A 14,502-nucleotide genomic window follows, 5' to 3' on the forward strand; every position below is an offset into this window, starting at 1 on the left:
CCTGGGGGGAACCCTTGTACTCATGCAGATTTAAGAAGACGCCGTCCCCTACAGAAGAAAGTAAATTTGTCAATGCAAAATTTAGTCATGACTGCAGAAAAGAGCGAGATCACGCCGGCTGGACAGGGTCCTCCGGATGCTACAATTGACTCAGAGAGCAACCAAGATGCCATTTCAGCTCCGACAGAAGCTCTGCGCAAGCTCTGGACCAAGTTTCCGCTTACCTTGGCATTCGTCGGGTGAGTGAATTCCGAACTCGGAGTCCACGGGCTGCAATACTGACTAGATACTCCAGCCTTTTTGTCATGAACTTTTGCATGGTATTTGCCGCGTCCTCAGCTGGCGTTTATGATCCATACGCCACCAGCCATTTCCAAGGCCATTCGCTTATTGCTACGGCAAATATCGTTCATGGCATTGTTCGCATTGTCGGTTATCCACTCTTGGCCAAGGTTGCAGATGTGAGTTTCTAACGCAGTTTCTTTCTTTAACCGAGACTAACTGAGTACCAGCATATTGGGCGACCACAGGGATTTGCTGGGGCTGCGATTAGCATGGCTCTGGCGAATGTTCTCTATGCGGCGTGCCGCAATGTTGAAACATATCTTGTAAGTCAGATCGGTACTCCTTATTTGATCGCCATTGACTGACGCCATTAGGCTGGCGGTATTTTCGAATCGTTTGGCGATACATGGTGGACAATAACCGAGCAGATCTTCATCGCCGAGGTGACATCCCTGATTAACAGAGGCTTCCTCTTCACCCTCCCAGAATCACTCGCTGCCATACCGACTTTATACGCTGGCACGTATCTCGGTGAGCATATGCTGCTCAAGTCCTCTTGGCGCTGGGGCTTTGGCATGTGGGCTGCCATCATGCCATTCTGTGCACTACCGACTATCGCCGTTATGGTGTTTATGAGTATGAGGGCGCGAAAGAGGGGTATCGTGAGTCACCGAACTTCATTGCGCGCTGCTTCTGAGATACCGAAGGGCGCGTCTTGGGTAGTCCAAGCTAGGCAAGTTCTCTATGTCCAGTTGGATATCGTCGGAGCGTTCTTGTTACTTGCGGGTCTCGCCATGACTCTTCTTCCCCTTTCTATCACTGGAAGACGCAACACTGACAAGTGGTCTGAGCCATCATCTATCGTCTTGTTGGTAGTTGGCGTCGTCACATTTGTTGCATTCTTGATCTGGGATGGCCGGTATGCTAAGAAGCCAATTGTACCTTTCCGTATGATCAAGAACCGCAACGTCATATTGGCTTGTGTTTCAGTATGTTTGATCGCAATGTCGGACTCGACGTACCGCACATTTGCTTCTAGCTTTTTGCAAGTTGCTGGTGGCTATTCTCCAGGGCATGCAGTTCGCATTGAGTGAGTTCATTCTGACCCTCCCATAGCAAAACGCACGAGTACTGACGATCTATTAGCAATTCTCGACGTGTTGCGTTGAACCTTGGTGGTCTTGTCATTGGCTTGGGTATCCGCTTTGTCAAGCACACTAAACCATTCATCATCCTCGGCTTCATAATGGTTGCCTTAGCGAACGGACTTCCGATTTACTTTACAAATATTGACGGAGCTCGAGTCGCGAATGAGGCGTCATTGACCACCGGGCAAGTCCTGCTTGGCCTTGGTCGTGGTTTCGCCCAGGTGCCACTCCAGGTCTCTTTGCAGGCCGCTGTTCCAGACCATGAGATTGGCATTGCAACAGCCATGTTCCTTTCCTCATCCGGATTTGGTGCCAATGTTGGTAACAGGCAAGTCTCATACAGAGCCGTTCTTCCGAGTTGATATGCTAACATGCTCTCTAGTATCGGAGGAGCATTATGGAACACCCTGCTTCCCCGCCGCCTCGCTGCAAACCTCCCAGAAGAAGTCAAGGCCAACAGCACTGCAATCTTCCGTTCGATCGTAGTTGCACAGAGCTACGAGTTGGGCACTGAGACGCGTGATGCGATTAACCTGAGCTATCGCATGACACAACAGACCCTCGCTATTGGATCTCTCTCCCTGTCTATCCCGCTCTTGTTGATGATGTTCTTCTTCCGAAATGTCAAGCTAGCCAAGGAGGATAACGAGAGGAACGAGATTGCAGAGCAACAGCTTGCTGCAGCAGAGCAGAAGGTTGGGAACGGACAAAATGAGACGAGCGAGAAGAAGTAGCCTGTCGCGCTACGAAATAGGAGAAACCCCATCGAATACCCTCTCCCGGAGCAAGTTTCTCAGAATTGCACATTTCTCCTCTCGGTCGGTCGGACATGGGGATGAGAGCTCAGTTGCAGCTGCTGACAGATGGCCTCTCCATGGCACGGCATCCAAGCAATCTTTTCTAATGCAGCTGTTAGCGTGTACAATCTCTTTTGCAGCAATCAATCAGGCGACAATAGCGGCATACAGAGGCCGGAGTCGTACTTATCTTCTTACATGAAGTCTCCTACATCGTGATGTGGATGGGCCATAAATATCTGCATAGCAATACAAAGGTATTATATTATCTGCTCTTTACTCGTATGTCCACGCCAACAGTACTTCATTCCCCATTTGTACATAAATCATCTATTGCCAGTACCTTTTCAAAAAGCCCGCAAAGTGCCCTCAGTGTGGCCGGCCAGCCGGTTCAACAACTTCCATCTACTGATTTGACGCTTGGAGTTGCTATTTAAAGCTTTGGGCTGATATGCACGTCGTCAAACTTGTGCGGATTGAATGCACGGCGATGTCATTCTGGGGTGTTGGCTGGAGTAAGCCATCAGCCGACAGTAGCAGGCTGAACGGCTTCAAAATCCTCCCCATCTGCATACCCCAGGAATAATCAATCTATAACAGCGATATAGCAAATCCAAGTGCACTAGTTATAGTGAATCGCCAAGTAATCAGCTACTGGAATATCCCGATCCTCCTTTCAAAAACGGAGATTCCTGAATAGACCCTTTTCCTCCCAAGCATGCATTATTTCACTTCAGCCCCAATACGAATAAGGCGTTTTAGGTACCGTACACGAAGGCGGGGGCGGGTGAGAAATTAGCGGTTTAAAAAAGGGATGATAGGGCTGTGCGGGCAAACGCTGGCCGCTAGTTTTCAGCTGGGCGCCACCCTTTCGCTCATTATGCTGACTGCCACTTCACTTAGCGCATCATCCCTACATATGATGCTTACCGTGGCTTACCTTTGAGGGCAATCATTTGTCAATGGCAAAGCAGGCTCTGGGCTTACTGGGTCTGGGCTCAGCCACTGTCTTGTGTTGATGCCAGAGCCTTGGAATCGTATGGCTACATAATAAGGGGAATGCCCCACGAAGCAGCTTTGAGGCTCTGCATCCTCTTATCTTTTCTTCAAGCCCGTGAGATTGCCATTCCCACTATTCTTATCCAGGATGCGAGGTTGTCTCTCCATCAAGGCCGTGGGCTTTGCCTTTCTCTCGCTCGCCAGCGCCCAGGATGTATCTGAGAACCTGGCCGGTGCCATTGCTGACTACGATTCTCTCTCCCTATTCCGTTCCCTCCTCAGTGCGGCTCCTCAAGTACTGGCTGAGACTCTTTCCAGCCAGGGCAGCAATGTCACCATACTGATCCCTACCGATAATGCTATCAAGAGTTATCTCAAAGACTCTAGCATTTCAGATGTCACCGAATTGAACCAGACAATGCTCCAAGTTTTTTTCTCGTATCATTCCATGGCGGCTTCACTCTCATCCACAGACTTCGATGATTCCCGTGGACTTTCCGTTCCCACTTTGTTGAAGAGCGAAGAGTTCAACAACAGAACCGCGGGTCCTCAGATCCAGAGCCAGTTCGGTAACAGCGCTGATGGTCAGGTCGTGTTCGCTTCGAGGGAACGGAAGGGAAAGAGAGCTGATGGAGATATTAGCGGCACCATCATTAATCTCCGAGCAGGTGAGGAGCAAAATATCAAAATGACTGCTGTCGATGGATCTTGGGGTGAGAAGAATGCCAGTCGGTTCCAAATCGTGGATAAGTGAGTAATGATACGCAAGATCGCTAGCATCAGACTAACAGATATGTCTAGGGTCCTTCTTCCCCCTCTATCCTGCTCCAAGACGGTTCAAGCTGCCGACGACAAGAGACTCACAGCCTTGAACGGTGCTCTTATCAAGGCAGGTCTGTGGCCTGCTCTCGACGCCTCAAAGAACGTAACATGTCTTGCACCCTCTACCCAAGCGTTCAAGGACGCAGGAAGTCCTGATGTTGAGTTATCGAAAGAGGATTTGGGTGGAGCGCTATTGTAAGTTGTTCCTCTCACGTATGTGATATTATACTGACTTGTCTCAAAGGGCCCATACCCTCAACGAAGTTACCTACTCCAATTACCTCCGTGACGGTCAAGTCATTGGAACTCTGAATAAGACCGAGGTCCGAGTTAGAATCATAAATGACGAAATCTACTTCAACAATGCCAAGGTGATTGAGGCGAATGTCCTCACAAATAACGGCCTCATCCATATGTACGTCACCTTTAATTCATCGCGTCAAGTCTGCTAACAAGTACAGCCTCGATTCAGTCATTCAAGCTGGAGGAAAGCCCAGTGAGACGAGCACTGGAACATCAACCACTGAAACTGCAAGCGCTACGTCAAGCGGGTCAGAGCCGACCGGAAGCTCTGCGACTGTTTCTCCAGACAATGGAAATTCTGGTAGTCGCCTGTCAATTGACTTTGGCATGTTGAGCGTCTTGGTTGCGGCTTATGCAATCATGTGAGAAATTTTATTATGAGCATGGGATATGTACTAAATTGTAATACATTATTGGGTTCCAAATGAGCATCACATTGTTTCTTTGAACCTGCACTTCGTGTCTCAAACGGGTCTACCCAGATTGCTAGGTCCTTATTAAGCGTCTACTCCCTGGGGGATGTGTTTGCATAATGCCGAGCCGAGGCCAAGACAGACGCCAGATTGACCTAGACTTCCACATTTCAATTTGTGCATCCAACGGCGTTCTACTCATTTCAAATCCCGAACCATGCTTCGGCGTGTGGACAATTGCGGGGAGATGCGGGGTGGACAGCTACCGGCTGGTCTCGGGATGAGGGGGAGGGCGGGGCGGGGTTCCTTGTCAGCGAGTATGTCCACGATATCAGACCTTCTGGTAGCCAAATGCCACGCCCTATGATGATAAGCAAACAGCAGCATTTCCAGCGAGTTTATACCTGCACAGCAAAAGCAAGAGACCATGTCCACACCCAAAGTTGCACTTGTCACAGCTGCAAGCAGTGGTCTCGGCGCAGCCATTGCCCGCATGCTAGCCGTTGACCTAGGAATGAACGTGGTAATCAACTTCAACAGCAACGAATCACGCGCCAACAAACTGGCTCAAAGCCTTCAAACCGAGTGTGACAAAAAGTATGCAGGGTCAAACATCTCGATACAGGCTATTCAAGCAGATACGTGCGATAAGCTGCAGATCAAATCACTCGTGGACGAGACAGCATCGAGGTTCGACGGGCGTTTAGATGTTGTCATATCCAATGTCGGTTGGACCAAGATGCGTCAGTTCTCCGATATCGACGACAATGTTGACGAGGATGACTGGGATCGCTGCTACGTTGCCAATGTCAAGAGTCACCTGTGGCTTTTCCATGCGGCAAAGCGGTATCTTGAGGAGAGCAACAAGAGAGAAGCTGGAGTGCCTGTTTTTGTGTCTACAGCTAGTTTGGCGGGAGTTACCCCCAGCGGAAGTAGCGTGGTATGTACTTCTGATCCCGGGAAGAGTCCTCATTCACTGACTATCGCCGTGCAGCCGTACGCAGTCACAAAGGCTGCACAGATTCACCTAGGCAAGTGTCTTGCCAAGATAGCTGCGCCGTCAATCAGGGTAAATACCATTTCTCCTGGCATATTACTTACGGTATGTGAATTCTTTCTAAGATCGAAGGATGCAATCTCATTTTGGTATAGGAATGGGGCCTTTCGTTCCCCGCAGAGCGACTTGAAGCGGCCCGTAACACGAATAAGTTGGGTCGTTTTGCCACGGTTGAAGACGTTGCGGAGCAAGTCAAAGCTTTTGTCGTGTCGAAGTCAGTGACTGGGCAAAATGGGGTCATCGATGCTGGATTTAGTCTATGATAGAGAACTTGATAGGTACTAGGGGACAGTCCAGCTTAGAAGCCCTTTGGCGCAATTATGCTAAGGGCTACTCAGGAGCTTAGTAAAGCTGTTATGACTTGAATTGTTTATGCAGTGTTTTTATTTTATTTTTTTTAGTAAGATATACTGCAACTCCTTTTGATATATCCTTGTTTTCAATTGTTAATTCGGGATATAATATTCTTTCCCTCCATTATTATCTCATATCCTGCTCGTTGGTGGGCATACGATCTCACCGACTCTCGTCGTCGCCTTAGCCGTGTAGGGTAATCCGCCTAACCTAAATGCTTTAGGACGTGCTCGCTGGGGTCTGGTCCAACCAAAAATTCGTCGCCCACATTTCCGAGCCCCACCCCCGCAAAGCCGATCCATTAATGTCCGACCCTGTACGGACGGAGTAGACCGGGGACCAGACCAGAGAGCGTCAACAGCGCACGTAAGTGGGGGCAAAATGACATTCCAGTGATGCTTAACATTATGTGCTATAAGGGCTGACCAAGTTCGATAAGAATACAGAAGGAATACATACAATATTATCTTTTTGCATCAACGGTATTGGTAACACGAAGTTATACTTTCTCCATCATGACTCGAACACATCTCAAGCGTCCCGCGTTCGCCAACTCAACAAGTAAAGCCACCAATGGCTCACTGCCTGATGTCCCCAGGATAGTCAAGGACGTAATTGATAGCGTCCGGCGAGAAGGCGATGCCGCCGTGCGGCGTTACAGCGAGCAATTCGACAAATGGTCTCCTTCCAGCTTCAAGCTCTCCAAGGAGGACATCGAGCTAGTCATGGCCCGGGTCCCAGAGCAAGTCATCAATGATATCAAAACTGTTCAGTCCAACGTCCGGAAGTTTGCTGAGGCCCAGTTGAACTCAATCAAAGAGTTTGAGATTGAGATGGCTCCTGGTGTATTTCTTGGTCAGAAGAACAACCCAATTGACTCAGTTGGAGCGTCAGTACCCGATATCTCAGGATGACCATTTATGATGAGCTGACAGCGGTCTAGATACATCCCAGGAGGGCGGTATCCCCTATTGGCTTCCGCGCACATGACCATCTTGACAGCCAAAGTTGCAGGCGTCAGAAATGTAGTAGCCTGTACACCCCCTGCATCGGGTGAAATTCCCCTGGCTACAGTCGCTGCCATGCATCTCGCAGGTGCAGATGAGATCTTCATCCTCGGAGGCATTCAAGCCATCGCAGCAATGGCCATCGGCACGGAAACCGTGCCCAAGGTGGACTTCATCGCAGGTCCAGGCAACGCTTTTGTTGCCGAGGCGAAAAGGCAGTTGTTTGGACAGATTGGAATTGACCTCTTCGCTGGGCCAACAGAAGTTCTGATCGTGGCGGATGAAACAGCAGATCCGTACATGATTGCAACCGATCTTCTTTCTCAGGCTGAGCATGGACCTGATACACCTGTTGTCTTGATCTGCACCTCGGCTGAAGTGGCAAAGAGTGCCATCAAGTACTGTGATGAGCAGCTGACTACGCTCAAGACTGCAGCTATAGCTAGCGTCTCGTGGCGTGACTACGGAGAGGTTATCCTCGCTGATACGGTCGACGAAGCCTATCAGATTGCCGACGAGTTCGCTTCCGAACATGTACAAATTCTCACTGCGAACCCCAGAGAAGCGCTTACCAAGATGCAACACTACGGAGCTTTGTTTCTGGGCCCGATGACCTGCGTTTCTTTTGGTGACAAGGTAAGAGGTCATCCACCTCACTAAACGTCGTTGATACTAACATTCTTGTGTAAAGTGTATTGGTACGAACCACGTCCTCCCTACAAAACACGCGGCGAGGTACACTGGCGGTCTATGGGTAGGAAAGTTCCTCCGCACTGTGACTTATCAGGAAGTCAAGTCTTCTCAGGCAAGTGGTGAGCTTGGTCAGCTCTGCGGGAGGGCTGCGCGGGTAGAACTCTTTGAGGGCCACGCGAGGTCTGGAGACATTCGGGCACATCGATACATCGGGGACAAGTTTGAGTGGATAAAGCAGTAGTTAGACATTTAGACTAGAATCACATACTACCCTTGGCTTTCTGAACTTTGTCTGGTGACATCGTGCACTGTAGCTATATTTGCGTGGTATTGCATCCAAAGAAGGTTTTCGTTCTTCGGGACCACTCTATGCCCTCCACATTCGGGGTTAACCTCAAGCTGTTTAGAGGACTTTGCCACATATAGTGCTTAAAAGTCGGCCTCCAGTCTCATTCAAGCCTCACAATTGAACTCACTTTTATCATCCTTTCTCAGTCTACGCTAAGTACATCGCGCCCAATTACTCATATAGCCAACATGGATAGCAAAGCACCTGCAGACAACGCAAGAAAGGACCTCAGGCCGATCAAGCGATTTGTCACCACCCATACACCTGAAGGAACCACTACTTTCTCAAATGCCTTGTCTGAGGACGCTCCATTCCAAACCCTGCCAGATAATGTCGACTTTGCCCTCTGCTACGCAACCAACCAGTTCCCCGTCAACCTCAACGACGAGGCAGATATCGGTACATATCAACACTATACCCAAAACCTTCCTGGAATCACTCTGCCGACAGGCACAGTTCTTCGCGTCGTGGATATACCTCCTGGAGCGATATCGCCTATGCATCGCACAATCAGCCTGGATTATGGCGTCGTATTGGAAGGGGAGATTGACTTGATCCTAGACTCTGATGAGAAGCGAGTCATGAAACGGGGCGACATTTCTGTTCAGCGGGGAACCAATCATGCCTGGAAGAATAGGAGCGAGGACTCATGGGCACGAATGCTTTATGTTTTGCAGCCTGCTACAAATCTGAGAGTTGCCGGTCAAGAACTCTACGATAATTCGATGCATACTATTCCCGGTTATGAGGAGGAAGCGGGGAAGAACTAGATAGTATGTGTACACGAGAAAAGATTGTATGAGTCTTTTCAAGATCCCACGATTGTCGCATAGAAACATCTCATGACATATAGTGATATGCTGTCATCGTGGATTGTATCAGATTGGCTAGCGCAAGCACAGCTCCAAGCGACCTATGCGGGCAGGATAATTTAAGACCATTGACGTGAGAGTCTGTGACAGTCCGCTATTTCTCTCAGATAATGCTAGTGGACTAAGCAATACGAAGGCAGAGGAGACGTAGCGTTCCCAACGCAATTAACGTCCCCCACATCGGCTTCCCCTACACGTCAATTTCGGCTCGGCCCAGTTTGTCCAGAAGCTGCTCAAGGTTCTCGACCAAAGGCGGCACAGCCTCGACGTGCGAGAAATTAGCACTCAAGATGCCGAGAACATAGTTCACAACCGCCTCTCGGTCCATCAGCCGAATGGGAGAACCGCCGTGTTGCGGTACAGATGGCTGGATGACTGCAACCGAAGGCACCCCTCGGCTGATGAACCTCTGCACGAGTGGAGATTCCGGCCCGTTCAGACAAACCATCTCCTCATTGGTAAGAATGGAGTCATTCTTATTTGCCCCCTTGACCTGCGATACCACTGCATAGGCCCAGAGGGCAAGGTTCGCCTGATATAGCGCAATAGTATAAAAGCCCCGGAGTCGACCAGGCTCGAACGTCTCCGCTGCTCTTATAATTTGGCCCGCGTACCAAATTGCTTTCCGTGACTCAGGGCTGTTGGTCCAGTCTAACAGTACAGACAGAGCGTGCCGAGCATCACTCTGATGTCCCTTGCCCGCAAACAGCTCAACTTCCTCAAAAGGAATGTGTAAGTGCATATACACCAGATGGTATATCATGGTTACCTGACCATCGTGCCAATTTGCCTCATCCCCCATCATGTTAACGCGAAACCGATGCAGTATCTGGAGGATCTCTTGCTGCCGGAGAGTCAACGCTGGGTCCGAGTGTCTCGGCTTGTCTAGCACGGCGATGCTCTGGAGACACTGCCAAACCATTCCCCAGATACCCGAAAGGACTACAAGCTGACAAAACGAAATATCATAGCTGCTGTCGATTTCTGCAGCATTGCGAAAGTAGTCGTACAGTGTGACCCTTGTTTGTTGGCGCTGCTGCCTCAAGTAAATGGTTTTCCATGCTTCTGCATCTTTGGCAAGCCATAGATCACTAGACTCTGGCAGAGGCGTCTTGAGCTCTGAGAAGGATATCAAGGGACATGTCGACATGGCAATACTAACTTGAGTATCCATAACAAAGCAGTGATAAGTAAGTCTGTTGTAATTCTCTTGCTCAACCCAGGCAAGCCACTTGCTCTGCAAAGTTTCGCCTGTGTCGTCTGACAAAGGGGGATCAGCGGGGGTGTAGGTTTTGCTAAATCTTCTACCACGCCGTAGCATCTGTCATCGAATTAGCAGGCACTCGTGGCTCGATGCTATAACGAAACATGAGACAAGTTAACTGGGAGGGAGTGACATACCGTGAAAGGCATCTGGCGCTGGCTTTCTGCAATTTCCATCTTCCTCTTGATTCCACTCCACAAACCCATCTCAATGTCCAGAACAAACGCTTGTAGAGCCCACAGCGCTCTAGTCATAGAATTTGCTCGCTCAAACATCACAGGTAACGACAAACGAGCTACTTCATGCAGCGCAAAGCCAAGAGAATGCAAGATCTTAGAATCCGCGAACATGGTTCCCATGTTGACAATGGTGAGAATAAGCTCTGCGCCCTGTTGGTTTGGCTCGAACGAAGAGCCATGTATCCACGAGTCAATTTGGACACGGTGGTGAGAGAAGAAGCTCTCGATGAGCTTAGACAGGATCTCTGAGTGGGGGAATGCTCTAATGATGGCCAGTTTACTCTCTGGTTTACAGGCGTTCAGGGTTAATAGCAGCAATTGATCTCGAAGACCAACTGAGAGTGGTTTGAACTGCTGGCTGCTTACTTCCAAGCTGCTGTTTAGTTGGATTGCATCCTGGGGACTGTCGCCAAGAACTGATAGGGCCTTTATGTTGGAGTTGAGGTGGTCATTCTGTGATGGCTCCCACATTCCGAGTGCCGATTCTTTATATGCCACATGGCCTAGTACAGCCGGACGAGTATTGTTGGCCGAGACGGACGGTTGAATCTCAGGATTGACGGCCATGGATGCTTTTGGTTCTAGCAGGATTCCGTTGTAGTAAAAGGATGGACTACAAGGCAAGTCCCAAAGATCCATGGCGACATCGTCGAACCGCGTATCACCGTCGACCCGGAAGTCTAAGAGGCCATGAGACGGAAGCGAATTGTAAATATGGTTGATGCTGGTGAGATCAGCTTGATCAATTGGACGGCTTTCCTGTCCCTCCACGGGTGTCATGACTCCTCTTAGAAACTTGGAGAAGTCGTCTTCGGACAAGCTTAGATGACTCGGTTCCAAGACGGGTATCGACAGTTCTTGATCTTGTTGGATTAGCAACCAGCTTGCGACCCGAAAGTCATACGATAATCTCACCTATTGTAGACTGAATGCTAGTACCTGGCGACGTTTTCTCTCCTATTTCTGTGAAGCGGGTATCCCTCTCACAAGGAATTCCCTTTGCGACACAACGTCTGCAGGAGGCATCTTCGTCACACTTGAGCTTGGATCCCGCACAAGCTTTACACGCTTGAGAAACACGGGGCGCTGCATTAGACATGCGCTTGTATCGCTTCACGCCAGACTCTGCACCATTATGCGCAAGCACATGACGTTTGAGAATGTCTCTGATCAAATAATCAGTAGATGCCGACTCGGTGATGGGATTTGTACATACTGGCGCCCAAAGGCTTTGTCGCAAACATGACAGCGGAACGGTTTATCTTGTGCATCTAGAGTGGGCGTGAGTAAATTGGAAGGCAGAAAGGAGCATTGCAGCTACTGACGAGATCGGATATGGCGGGTCAAGTGGTCCACGCGCCCGAAGGAGCGTTGACAATAGGAGCATTGGAAAGGGTTTGTTTGAGGAGACGATAGGCGTCTCTTTGCCGTGCTCGGAGCGCTCATATCGCTTGTGATTGCTAGATCAGGAGTGACAAGACGATCATTGTCACAGTCGATGGTCGTGATGGATGTTGATGGCCTGGCTGGACTGGTCTGTGAGGCATGACCTGCGCCAAAACGCTAGACTGAGGTGAACTGAGGTTAGTGCTGTGGATACTGAGTTGATCGGGATGTGGGCGACGCGGGGAAGAGACGCTAACGTAGTGCACAGATCGTCTTTTCTGGTGGCCTAGGGTGGGCACGACATTGGTCGTATCCTCGAGAGGCATAAAGATGCGACAGAGCTAGAGCTGCCAGAGAGCAGATATCGTTTGGTGGTTAATCCTTATTTTCTATCGTGACTACACTTCATTCTCGATCGGGGAACATAGAATTAATGGTGGAATCACTCTGCCGTTAGCTGCTGTAGTTGAGGTTAAGCCGGACTTGGTGAGACATTAATCCGCTGAGAAAAGGAGCTCATCCATGTGATTGATGCTTATGAACTTGTAGTTTCTGGAAGTGTATCTAAATAAATACTACTACTAAATATTATACCTCATCATACCAGGCTCATATGCCATTTCTGGACTGCCCGGTAAATATCTACTCGCCCACTTCACGATCAACATTCCAGTGAACAAACTTCTCAATGTAGCCCCAGTTCCACGTAGCATGGCGGATCCTACGCCCCCAGATATAAATAGGCACCCAGCACAAAATAACCGCCCCCGAGATTCCAGCCATGGCGCCAAATGCATTAGCATATCCGCTGATATCAATCCAAGGATTAGTGTAGAAAGAGAGGAGAAATCCGAAAGCAGCTACATATCGTTAGCTTCCTTGATCTGGTCAGGCGGTGGCGGAAGTAGACTTACACTTGAACGCTAGCTGTGTCACTGCCAACTCTCCTGCAACGGGACGGTAGCTGTCAATTGTGTAGACCAAGCTGACGTTGGTAGCCTGAACGATTGCCATGTTCACTTTCAACTCCAGTTAGCATTTTGAACTGCGTGAGACGGTTTAGCGTAGACTTACAAAGACCCAGACCAATGGTAGGGACAATCCAGTGCCAGCTGCGATCGATGCCTACACCATACAGAACCAGGGAGAGCGGCGCGATGACAAGCGAGATGAGAATAGCAGGCAATCGCATCTCTGGCTCTCGAATACCACCATTCTTCCGAGTCAGTCGATCCGCCACCTTGTCGCTAAAGTAACCTCCAAAGAATGCTCCAACACCGGCGCCGATGGGACATGAAATGAAGCATAAGCCGGCTTGCCACGGCTTGAAGCCATAGGTGGCAGAAAAAGCTACAGCAAAGTTGGAGCTGATGGCAACGAGGAAGCCGATGGTAACGGACATGACGAGGGTAGCCCAAAGCACTGGTGGAAGCGTGAGGAGAATGACCGGCCGGAAGAATAGCTTGAGTATAGACTCTTTGGTGTGTGTGCCGCTGTACAGAGACAAGTTTTGAAGGAATGTGCGCTTTGGGGGTGGAGTATAAGATGTGTGTCCAGATGTCGAGGCTTCTTCAAACTGTACCTTTTCAATATCCTGATCCTGATCCTGATCCTTGGAGTTGGCATCAATGTGCGTATGTGTACCTTCTGTAGTTTCCTGGCGGTTGTAGACGGTCTCGGGGAACGTCAAGATGATCAGAATGGTACATACTCCAATCAAAGCCACCGATACCCAGTAGATATACCGCCAGCTTAGATTGATGGTAATGAGTCCAGCCACAATGATTCCAACACCTACGCCAGCGGACAGCGCAGTGGTATATATCCTATTCATGTGATCAGCAAAGGCAATTGGGCATTCAAATATGGTCACTCACGCCATGGCTGCACCTCTCTCGTGCAGAAAGAACAGGTCCGAGATAGTCAAGGGGGCAAGACACTCAGCAACGCCCGACGCAAAACCCATGAGGATTCTCGCAGCCAACGCACTGCCGTAAGTAGTTGCACCACCAGCCCACGCAGCGACAGCTGTATACATTATAAATGACAGGACATAGGTAGGTCGACGGCCGTACTTGGCAACGAAGGGCATCCATATTAGGTTTCCCATGCCCTGGAGAAGAGCAGTAGTGGTGAAGAAGTAGGCAATCTTGGAAACTTTGGCGCTGAAATCGGGACCGGGCGGACCAAAGAAGGATTCGGTCGTGCTGACGATGGCAACCGAAGGACCAGCTGCTAGGAAGTTGCTGAAGAAGATGGCGCAGGAGACGAGTACGGCGATGTAAAAGCGGTATGGCTTGGACCTGTATCGTGCTTAGCATGCTTCACAAGGGTGAGGAGATATGCAAGGTGAGGTAGCTTACCAGTTGAGCGGGTCATTGGGATCATTTGTTGGGGTTGGTATGAGGATTATCTCATTGGTCTCTTCATTGCGGAGGCGCAGACCTCCCAGCATGTCGTGCCGGACATCAGACGTGCCTGTATCGGTCTTGGGAATATCTGTAGACATGATGT

General features: G+C 49.6%; 7 protein-coding genes across 7 annotated transcripts; 5 read left to right on the top strand and 2 right to left on the bottom strand.

The window, feature by feature from the left end:
- Positions 1-87: 87 nt before the first annotated feature.
- J7337_003497 (uncharacterized protein) lies at positions 88-2,167 on the top strand (the record flags this gene model as incomplete). The annotated part of the gene is made up of 6 exons (XM_044821213.1): positions 88-239; positions 296-461; positions 513-608; positions 660-1,375; positions 1,432-1,719; positions 1,816-2,167. 6 exons carry the CDS (start codon positions 88-90, stop codon positions 2,165-2,167), a joined length of 1,770 nt encoding a protein of 589 aa, XP_044682546.1.
- A 1,210-nt stretch (positions 2,168-3,377) lies between these two features.
- Positions 3,378-4,720, top strand: J7337_003498 (uncharacterized protein; the record flags this gene model as incomplete). The annotated part of the gene is made up of 4 exons (XM_044821214.1): positions 3,378-3,979; positions 4,031-4,246; positions 4,296-4,466; positions 4,513-4,720. 4 exons carry the CDS (start codon positions 3,378-3,380, stop codon positions 4,718-4,720), a joined length of 1,197 nt encoding a protein of 398 aa, XP_044682547.1.
- A 474-nt stretch (positions 4,721-5,194) lies between these two features.
- On the top strand, positions 5,195-6,087 carry J7337_003499 (uncharacterized protein; the record flags this gene model as incomplete). Its single annotated transcript, XM_044821215.1, has 3 exons — positions 5,195-5,707; positions 5,762-5,869; positions 5,920-6,087. 3 exons carry the CDS (start codon positions 5,195-5,197, stop codon positions 6,085-6,087), a joined length of 789 nt encoding a protein of 262 aa, XP_044682548.1.
- A 606-nt stretch (positions 6,088-6,693) lies between these two features.
- Positions 6,694-8,119, top strand: J7337_003500 (uncharacterized protein; the record flags this gene model as incomplete). The annotated part of the gene is made up of 3 exons (XM_044821216.1): positions 6,694-7,067; positions 7,122-7,821; positions 7,877-8,119. 3 exons carry the CDS (start codon positions 6,694-6,696, stop codon positions 8,117-8,119), a joined length of 1,317 nt encoding a protein of 438 aa, XP_044682549.1.
- A 296-nt stretch (positions 8,120-8,415) lies between these two features.
- On the top strand, positions 8,416-8,997 carry J7337_003501 (uncharacterized protein; the record flags this gene model as incomplete). The annotated part of the gene is made up of 1 exon (XM_044821217.1): positions 8,416-8,997. The coding sequence occupies one exon, from the start codon at positions 8,416-8,418 to the stop codon at positions 8,995-8,997; it is 582 nt and encodes a 193-aa protein (XP_044682550.1).
- Positions 8,998-9,289: 292 nt separating this feature from the next.
- J7337_003502 (uncharacterized protein) lies at positions 9,290-11,169 on the bottom strand (the record flags this gene model as incomplete). Its single annotated transcript, XM_044821218.1, has 2 exons — positions 9,290-10,420; positions 10,501-11,169. 2 exons carry the CDS (start codon positions 11,167-11,169, stop codon positions 9,290-9,292), a joined length of 1,800 nt encoding a protein of 599 aa, XP_044682551.1.
- A 1,461-nt stretch (positions 11,170-12,630) lies between these two features.
- J7337_003503 (uncharacterized protein) lies at positions 12,631-14,497 on the bottom strand (the record flags this gene model as incomplete). The annotated part of the gene is made up of 5 exons (XM_044821219.1): positions 12,631-12,848; positions 12,903-13,007; positions 13,063-13,814; positions 13,866-14,291; positions 14,352-14,497. The coding sequence occupies 5 exons, from the start codon at positions 14,495-14,497 to the stop codon at positions 12,631-12,633; spliced, it is 1,647 nt and encodes a 548-aa protein (XP_044682552.1).
- Positions 14,498-14,502: the final 5 nt, after the last annotated feature.

The sequence above is a fragment of the Fusarium musae genome, chromosome 3 (genome assembly GCF_019915245.1).
Source record: "Fusarium musae strain F31 chromosome 3, whole genome shotgun sequence".
In the NCBI taxonomy this organism is placed as follows: Eukaryota; Fungi; Ascomycota; class Sordariomycetes; order Hypocreales; family Nectriaceae; genus Fusarium; species Fusarium musae.